The sequence below is a fragment of the Triticum aestivum genome, chromosome 7A (assembly GCF_018294505.1).
Source record: "Triticum aestivum cultivar Chinese Spring chromosome 7A, IWGSC CS RefSeq v2.1, whole genome shotgun sequence".
Taxonomy (NCBI): Eukaryota; Viridiplantae; Streptophyta; class Magnoliopsida; order Poales; family Poaceae; genus Triticum; species Triticum aestivum.
In genome coordinates, this window is record NC_057812.1 from 128,406,545 (window position 1) to 128,416,003 (window position 9,459).

Consider the following 9,459-nt stretch of genomic DNA (forward strand, 5'->3'; position numbering starts at 1 on the left):
AAAGGAAACCCCAACAAGAACACTTAGACTGAAGACAACAGACACCACCAAATCCATAGAAGAGAATAATGGAAATAACAATGGCTGCGGACAAACATTTCCCTCATGGGTTTTTTTTCTTTTCTATTGATGTCAAAATCTGGGATACAACTAATGAAACAAAAATAACATATGTTTTATTGAGAAAACAACGACACTTGTTACAACAAAGGCTATATGAGGGACAGGTTACAAATATACATCCAGCTCAAGCCGCCAGTTTGGCCAAAATCACCATATCTAAGATCTTGACCTCATAGGTGTCGTCGAGCTTCACAATGCCATCAGAACCGTCTATTCCTATAAGTTTTCCAACAAATCCGCGGAAGGTACCATTCATGATCTTGATCCTGTCACTCTTCTTTGGTCTGATGACCTCGAGCTCAGTCGGAAGGACCGTCACAATGTCTCCGTTGCCTGACGACCCAAGTGCCACACGGCAAGTTCCATCCTGCAAGTTCAAACGTTCAGGGTCAGCTTAGGGCGCAAAACACTTCACATGGACATCTTGGAAGCCAACGATGCTCTCCACGACACATACCCCAAGCACTTCCCTGACCACACCAGGTCCTTCATCACCTGCCGCCAAGACATTAACTAACACATCTGGCAATGCCCAGTTAACTTCGCCCTCGCCACCTGCAAGGATTTGGGCATATAATTAGATGAGTTATCTGGGCTGCTTTGCCTATTTTGGTGATTCTGATGGCACTTTAATAAAACAATTCTACAAATAATGCTGAGAACACACACCTATTACAGGAGACATTATATCCATTCCAGCATTGCCTGGAGTCATTGGTTGACCACCAGGTGTACCAGGAAGGTACGCAGCAGAATTTGGTGTCATTGGCTGGCCAACAGGTGTGGAAGGCACATATGGGCTTGGAGCATTCGCTAAGAGAACAGAAACAATTAGAACAAAATAAATACGTCTTTCACAGTAATGGCATATCACATTAAGTAACACAAAGTAGATACTTGCACAAATTTCATTACCATAGTTGCCCTCTCTAGGAGTTGGGACGTCATTATAACTAACTCCTGGAGTATTTGCCCACCCTGATCCAGGTGTTGGGGCTTCATATGGCCGAGCTGGTGGTGTTCCTGGCTGAAAATTAACAAGAATAAAAATGTGGGATCAGATATAGAAGGTAATAGGAACAAATAAACAAGTCATCAAGTATCAGGATTTCCATCTTCCCAGTTAGTACTAAAGTTGTACTAACCTGGTAAGCTGGACTGCTTCCCCAAGTATCAGGATTTCCATCTTCCCAATTATCTCTGGCAAATTACCAACAAAGTCATGAACATCAACACATAAACACAAACACAATAATACACCCTAGTGACAAGAGATCTATCTTCATGGATCAGAAATATACTACTCCCTCCGTCCCAAAATAAGTGACTCAACTTTGTACTAAAGCTACTACAAAGTTGAGTCACTTACTTTGGGACGGAGGGAGTACCTCTGTACCAAAATATAAGACGTTTTTGCAGTTCAATTGTTTTTGCAGTTCAAATTGAACTGCAAAAATGTCTTATATTTTGGTACGGAGGGAGTATATCTATATAAAGGCTGCACAACCTTGGAGGACTCATAGGAGCCCAGGCCCTACTACGCATCGGGGTCCGCATTCCATCATGTATCGGTGTTGCTGTAAAAAAATGAAGGATATTGTTAATACATAAGCATAGAAAATAAATGACAAGTACGACTATGAATGAATAGCGCAAATACTGATGCGTTGGTTTTATATTCAACCAGCATTTGTTGAAAGGGCGCAAATAACGTCAACTTTCTCATGACCTTATCAGAAGCCTACTTAGGTTGAAACGTTTGATCGCATAGTAGGTTGAAACGTTTGATCGCATAGTTAAGATTAGAATGTGACTGAGCACTGCTGAGGTTATAGAGTATCAAAATAAACAACAACAAAAGGTAACAATCAGATAGTATCCTTTCAACAACAGTTCATATCAACACTGTAAGTTGAAATGAAACAGCTGGGAACGTGAGCACGATGGATCATGGTGATAATATTATTTGACATGCGATGGTTGAATGGCCGAAACATGAGGGCAGAAGGCAATCATACCTCCAGGGTCCCGCATTGGAGTCTGAAAAGGATGTAGTGGCGTCCTAGACGGGTGCATTGGTGTTTCACTGCCCAACGAAAATCGGGGCTCACTGGTGATAATAAGTCCTGTTAGTAATTGAACAAATGCCCAAAATGCAACGGAGAGAGGGAGAGAGAGAGAGAGAGAGAGAGAGAGAGAGAATTACCGGAATGGTGTTGCAACAGTAGGTGTGTCGGCAATATCATCCCTCTTAACTGTATTTTGGTACCATATTAGCAACAAGCACATGAGAAATCAAAGAATGCAATAAAATATGATTACTCGCCTGTGACAATCTTCATTAACGAATCAAGCTCCACGCGCACAAGCACCCCAGTCACCTCTTTAACGCGGCCACGGTACCCTTTGTAAGGACCAGATTTAATTTTGATACACTTGCCAACCAAGGCATCATGTCCTCTTCCACCACGACCACCTCCTCCAAATCTTCCACCATCTGCATTGAATGACAAGGCCATATTACTACATCAGCTTCAGTTAACAAAGCTACCGTGTTTGCCCAATTAACGGAGCTGGCTGAGAATCAACACTGAAGCAGAACACATATTTTTCACATTCACAAAATGAGGCACAGAAGTTTCATACAGTTCATTTGTGGTCCTCTTGGGGGCAGCCTTCCTGGAGACTGCAAGATGCTTGCCGGGGATCTCAAAGCACCCATCCTAGCATCTGCAGCATCCATACCCTGCATGCACAAAACAAATGGCAAGTTAATCCACAAAAACATAATCAGATTTTATTTACCAAGAGTACTAATACTCCAGCACAAACATTTCCACGACGGCCACCAGTCGATCCACCGACAAGAATGCACGATTGTGCTTTTGCACAAATGAAGCCTGCATGTTCAAGGTGGTGCCTATCATATATGAACAATATCCCCTTATGTATGTGTTCCACAGGTCCTTGTGTTCCCTAGTTCAAGAGGCAAAAAAAGAATGTAACTGTACTGGGATTACATAATAAAGTGCTGCTCAAATATAATAATAAATGTGAAAGGATACACACCTTACATGCTCCCTCGACAACTCTGACAACATCCTTAGTTGCAACCATATTATTAAACTTATCTTTCGCTGATGTACGCCGATCAATCTTGCTTTTTATTTCTCTTAATTTTACAAGCACCACTTCAGGTCTATCTGGCACTCCTTTCAGAACCTAAACATAAGTGTCGTAAATATTTTGTGGACTTGAACATCCATTAAAGATCCTGAGAAACAAACTTGCCTGGAATGCTTCAGTTTCCACTCTTATAATAACCCCAAATGACAAGTTGCTGAAAATATTGGAAATTAAGGTAAGCACTTGCACAAATGAGCTAACCTTATGGTACACTGGAAAGACAACTTACTCTAAAAGAACAAGATCATGTAGTTCATAATCACCGATTCTTGTAATTCCTGTGGTGATTTCAGAACTCTCCACAACATGGTCGGCAAACACACGTATCTGTAATCATCATGAAAAGATGAGAACACAGTTAAGAAGTAAATTATTTAGTACAGATTAGACTGAGTCGTCTCCAAACATAATAACTATTAAATTGGACAAAAATTGCTCACGTGTTCTTTAGTTGTGTCTGATAAAATGATTAAGACATGCCCATCAACTTTAACAACCATGCCGGTGGTACCCTCTTGGACACCCGATACCACTTTCACATGATCTCCAGGTTTGAAATATTTGCAAAGTTCTTTCTCGTTGAAGGCTAATGTTTTCTGCAGTTACAAAGAGATGCATAATTCACCAGATCAAACAGCTAATGTTAATGATAGCTACAAGTGCAAATAATTACCGGAAGATCGGATATTTTTGGCCTGATGTGGACAGTTGTGTCCTCTACTTTCTCAACCCAACCCTCTAAGTTTTTTAGATCGCCTTTAACAACAATGACAGCATCACCCTTCATAAAGTGTCCCTTTTTCCTATTAGAAAACAGAGTATTCAAGCTAGACATGTCCCCATTCATGTCATCGCCAGGTTTCTTGAACTTCTCCAATTCATCGAATGATGGCTGAATGCCCTGTGTGTGGATTGATTTTATTGAGACCGGTTTATACAGGAAACCATCTTTGAACATCAAGCCATCAACCATCTCAAAGTATTCCCCAGAGTCTTTATCCCGCCTCCGCTCCACGCGTATGTGCATTTCCCTATTTGTGTGAAAGTTAGCAAACAATGACAAAAACATAAAATAATTGATGACAGAGGAGGAGGAGAACACCTGGCTTCATCAATATTAAAGAATCTTGGTGGTGGTACAAAGGTTTTCTTCTTTGCAACCACCCTCCCTTCCTGAAATTATAAATTACCCATCAAATTCATACCATCCAAAACAAGGAATCTAAATCGTAGTCATAACAATCAGAGCAATCCGTAGCAAGTATTCCCTCCATTCCAAAATAAGTGTTGTGGTTTTAGTTCAAATTTGAACTAAAACCACGATACTTATTTTGGAACAAAGGGAGTAATATGTAATAACTCAGGACTCAGCGAACAGATGTTTTGCCTTCAGAAAAAAGCACAAGAGGGGACAAAAGAAAATAACATGAAAAAGGATAACTTAAATACTACTCCCTCCGTTCTTAAATATAAGTCTTTTTAGAGATTTCTATAAGGACTACATACGGATGTATATAGACATATTTTAAAGTGTAGATTCACTCATTTTGCTCCGTATGTAGTCCGCGTTGGAATCTTTAAAAAAGACTTATATTTAGGAACAAAGGGAGTACTTATGATATACACCTCTGTACCTTAATATAAGACATTTTTCCAGTTCATCTTATATTAAGTTAGAGGTAGTATCATCTTGTATCACAGATCAACCTATCGTTACGCCAAATAAGATTTAGAAAAAAAGAGATATGTGACTTACCAGTTTACTAGCCAAAACTTGTAAATCTATTCTAGGGATGAGCTTCACAGTTACCCTTTGGCGTACATTGTCAACATCAACAACCTGCAAAAAGACCATCTTAGTTTCTAGAGAAACATATCTAAGAGAAGTGATGTGATCGTACCTTAGCAAGGTCACCTTTATATACTCCCAGCTTCATTCGGACCCAAGTATCCCTTGCAAGATCAACATTCTTGCTCTCAACATAGAGGACGTCTGCCATTTCTTTTATTGGGACTAACGTTATTTTTGCCGAAGCATAGATATTTCGTAGACCTTTGCAAGCCTGCATATAAATAATTAGTAGGGCTGTGCTACCAAAAGAAATATAATGCCACGCATATGCATACCTCCTTGACATGGGCCTCTTTTTCCGCTTCAACATAAATATAATTTTTTAAATGATCTAACGCAACAACAGACTTTATCTGGAGATCTGTCCTATCAATGAACTTTTGCATTAGACAGATTGCTGTCTCCCTCTCATGCCCAATCTGAAATCATAACGTGACATTAGTAGAGTACAGACAGTGCTAAGAAAAGATGGCAGGTAGTTCAATTAAGCTACAGCTTCCCTACCGCACATTTCACCATCCAAAGCTTTGGATCTTTCACAGATGGCAAGAGAGCTTGCTGTTCAACGTCTGCAGCTTCCTCTCCATACTCAATATGAGTAGATCTTGCATATCTCTCCCGTACTTGTCGTTCAATCTCATCAATATCCTCTTCTTCGTCCCTCATAGGGATAGAGTGACGTGATCTGGAGCCCCTGCCGGCGTCGTCATCAGGAATGTCGGCTCCAGCATCATTGATAAAGTCTGAACAATGGCCAATGAACAGAGATCAGAGGCAGAGCATTAGAATTTAGAAACCTATCTAGCCTTGCTTCTGTAAATCAGTATGATAACTGTTATGAAACTAGTTCAGCATCCGTCCAGTACACATCTGAATAGTGTTAAATTCCTTGGTAACACTAACAGAACACTGAATTTTCTGTAATAGCCATCACAATATCTCAACACACTAACGTCTCATTTATTTCCGTAAATAACCATCTAATTCGTCAATTAGTTCAATCCAGATCCTCTGATCCTCAAGCAGCAGTAAAGGCAGGTCAATCAATTTTATATTCTAGTACAGTCATTTCTATTACACAAATGCAACGCCGCTAGTGGCAGATACATGGCAGATGTACTGAAATAGATCAGAAAACTGCTACAAAAATACCAGATGGTTTTGCTAATGTTCAACCATTGCTTCCCTTAACCTACTAGAACCAGGGGAACCATCATCATATTGACAAAGCATGATTCTTCATGGATTCTGACAATCAATTGGAACAAGAGAGCTATGACTCAGATCTGTCATGAATTAGTGGGACCATCAGTGCCAAAAGATATGTTGCTCGGGACCTGATGTGTCATTTACAGATACTAGCACTGGTTACCAGCATGAAGCATGTTGTCATGTAATACAAAATGCAGGAGATAGATCGAAAAGGCTCCATTAGAAATAGTTTTTAGTTGGCTCCTCCCATTCAAATGGCAATTCTAGGGTTTTGAGTGAACCATGCACTGTATTTTGTAGCACGTGAAGATTTTGACGGGTACAATGAGGACAGGTGCAAAATAGATTATATCAAGTGTTTCTTCAGAAATTATCTATCGATATCCATACCAATATAAGAAGTACTACTTGGGGTTTGACGCAGACCATCTTAGTCATCCAATTCAGTCTGACGGCTCAACAATAAAATTGACCATCTAAAAAATTGTGTTTACACATTGAACCCCTTGATGACACCATACTGAATATCCTTTACAGCCCCTCTTTCAAATTGTGGAAAATTGCACGATCTGTTTATCATTTTAGCCATGACACTATGATTGGTTACCATACTTACAGATCCACGTGATGTATTTCATAAATGCTGTGGTCACCAATGTTCAGGATAAAAGCAGGGGAATATGAAATCTGGCGGATTTCTTTTTACTACTAGGAGACATAGTTTATATTGGGCAAACCTGGCATCACACAATTACACCAGTCAAATATACAGGACATAATGTCGTGCTATTTTCCTTGCTCATAACAATGAATCTTTTAAGCCGTGCTGCAGTTTACAGATCAATAATTAACTGGTTTTCACCATGGTAGCAAAAGATATGTCAAGCTTAATATGTACTTTTTAACTGCACCAGATCAAGTTGTATTCACAGCTATTTTGTCCAGCATTCGGAAGACTCTATGAATTTAGATAACTACCCAAGACAAGAAAAGGAAGTAGTGTTGTTCAGTTAGGTCATACGCATGGTCTGCTTGACACAAGACTGGAAGTACTTACTAGTTACTACTACTAGTGGTTAATACTACATAATCTTCGATTAGTTCTGTTCCATGTAGGATGTGATAACATAGATTTATTCAGAAACAGCTTGTCTATAGCTCTATAGGGAGCACAATTTCGGCATAATTTTAATGAACAAAAAGGAAACAAAGATCTATAAACATTAAGTGTGCTTTCAAACAGGAAAGTTCACATGCCTGAAAAAACTCTCGACTTGACTCGAGTCCAAGCTCAGGATCAAACATTACCATAGAGTATAGCATCAATAAGGGGGTTAACGTCATCCTATTAGTATTCAAATTATTTTACTAGAAGATGGGCATCAAAAATCTTCACCACCTCTCAATGAACATAAGCACAGCAACAGATCAGAACTGAAGCAACCAAATCAGCTTAAGCTTGAACGAGCATGTACTACCAAGTAATGACCGGAATATACAAAGTTCTACTCCCTCCGTCCAGAATTACTTGTGGCGGAAATGGATCTATCTAGACGTATTTTAGTTCAAGATACATCCATTTTTATAGATTTCTGCGACAAGTAATTTGGACGGAGGTGGAGTACTAAATAACCACAAGTCTCAGTGTGCAACCATTGCCCATGACAACTAAACGATAACAAGCTCCAATTTATGACTAAAGAAAGCCATAGAATGGCATCAAAATCGCTGACACCTAGCTTAGGTAAAATTCAATACTACTATGTCCTAATATTTCCACCAACATCGCTTACCGCAGATCATGCATAAAAATAATAACAGCACCAAAGAACAGAACAGGATAAAAAATCACTTGCACCTCAAATCTAGTTCTGCAAATCAAGCCAGGCAGGTTCAGATCTCGCCAAAGGCCGCGGAGATATGCAAAGCATGGCATCGTAACCGCAATCGGATAGCGCAAAAACTAAAACTCACCATCCTCGCCTTCGCCTTCGTCCTCCTCCTCCTCGTCCTCGTCGACCTGCGCCTCCTCGTCGAAGAACCCGCGCACGCCGCCGCCGCCCTTCTTCCTCGGGCGGCTCCCGCCGTCGTCCTCCTCGTCCTCGTCGTCGTCCTCGATGGCCGAGTCGTCGATGAAGTTGTCCTGGCGCGATCTCTTCCGCACCCCGCCGGCGGGGGCGCGGGAGCGGGAGGCCGCCTTGCCCCGGCCCCTCGCCTCCTCCTCGTAGTCGTCCCCCTCGTCGTCCTCCTCGTCGTCGAGGTCGTAGGCCTCCTCCTCGTCCTCCTCCTCCTCCTCGACCTCGTCGTCGTCGTCGTCGCGGCCGCGGCGAGCCATGGGTGGATTTGGCGGCTAGGTTTTCGGGCGCTCGCGAAGGGGCGTCGAGGGGAAAGGGGAAACTCCTCTCCTCAGACGAGTCGTGCCCGTGCGCGCAGGCGAAGGCGAGGTGTAGCCTGGGCTAGCCCACTGAGGGGCTGCGGGCTGCGTCGCGTCGCGCTCTGGACCGTTGGATCGTGTCGGGAGCTCTACGATTCGGGAACTCGATGGGCTGGCTCCGCTGGCCCACTGGTTGGACCGTAAGTGGATACCCTCTCGTGTGTATATCCTTTTCCGTTCTCTGACAGACAATCCGGGTACGACGACGTCACCTGTTTTTTTTTCACTGAAAATGAAAAATACAGCGTCACCTCCTGGATACAGTCAAGTCAAAGGTGTTGCGCCTTGCCGATCTGCTCTTTCGTGCTAGAACAACGGGGGTGCGGCAGGGAACAAACACTCCTTTGAGCATCTGATCCTGATGCTACTTTTGCTCAATCCTATGGCCTGACTTCCAATTGTTTCTTTCTTTTTTTAGGGGTTCCAATTGTTGGGATGTTCATTTTAAGTGGGCTTTTGGGAGTGCTGAAATAGTTACTTGAGGGGGTTTAGGGTATCTTCAACGGCGTACATCAAAAATAAAAAGGACACATTAAATGTCCACAGACAGCGGATTGGAGACCATCATTCAATCTGATGCATCAAGGATGCGTTTGGTTATCTGCATTAGGTCCATCAAGGTGCAGTTTTGGCCTGTTTGGTAGATTTGGCC

The 9,459-nt window shown here is 41.9% G+C and overlaps 1 protein-coding gene across 1 annotated transcript; it reads right to left on the reverse strand.

The window, feature by feature from the left end:
- Window positions 1-85: 85 nt before the first annotated feature.
- Window positions 86-8,800, reverse strand: LOC123154918 (putative transcription elongation factor SPT5 homolog 1). The gene is made up of 22 exons (XM_044573526.1): window positions 8,348-8,800; window positions 5,666-5,904; window positions 5,437-5,580; window positions 5,211-5,372; window positions 5,066-5,149; window positions 4,412-4,482; window positions 3,983-4,340; window positions 3,750-3,905; window positions 3,539-3,636; window positions 3,415-3,463; window positions 3,193-3,345; window positions 2,956-3,099; window positions 2,770-2,869; window positions 2,450-2,620; window positions 2,330-2,378; window positions 2,142-2,233; window positions 1,631-1,700; window positions 1,269-1,323; window positions 1,039-1,150; window positions 793-936; window positions 581-678; window positions 86-490 (listed from the first exon to the last, which is right to left on the reverse strand). Exons 1-22 carry the CDS (start codon window positions 8,706-8,708, stop codon window positions 248-250), a joined length of 3,153 nt encoding a protein of 1,050 aa, XP_044429461.1. The 5' UTR covers window positions 8,709-8,800; the 3' UTR covers window positions 86-247.
- Window positions 8,801-9,459: the final 659 nt, after the last annotated feature.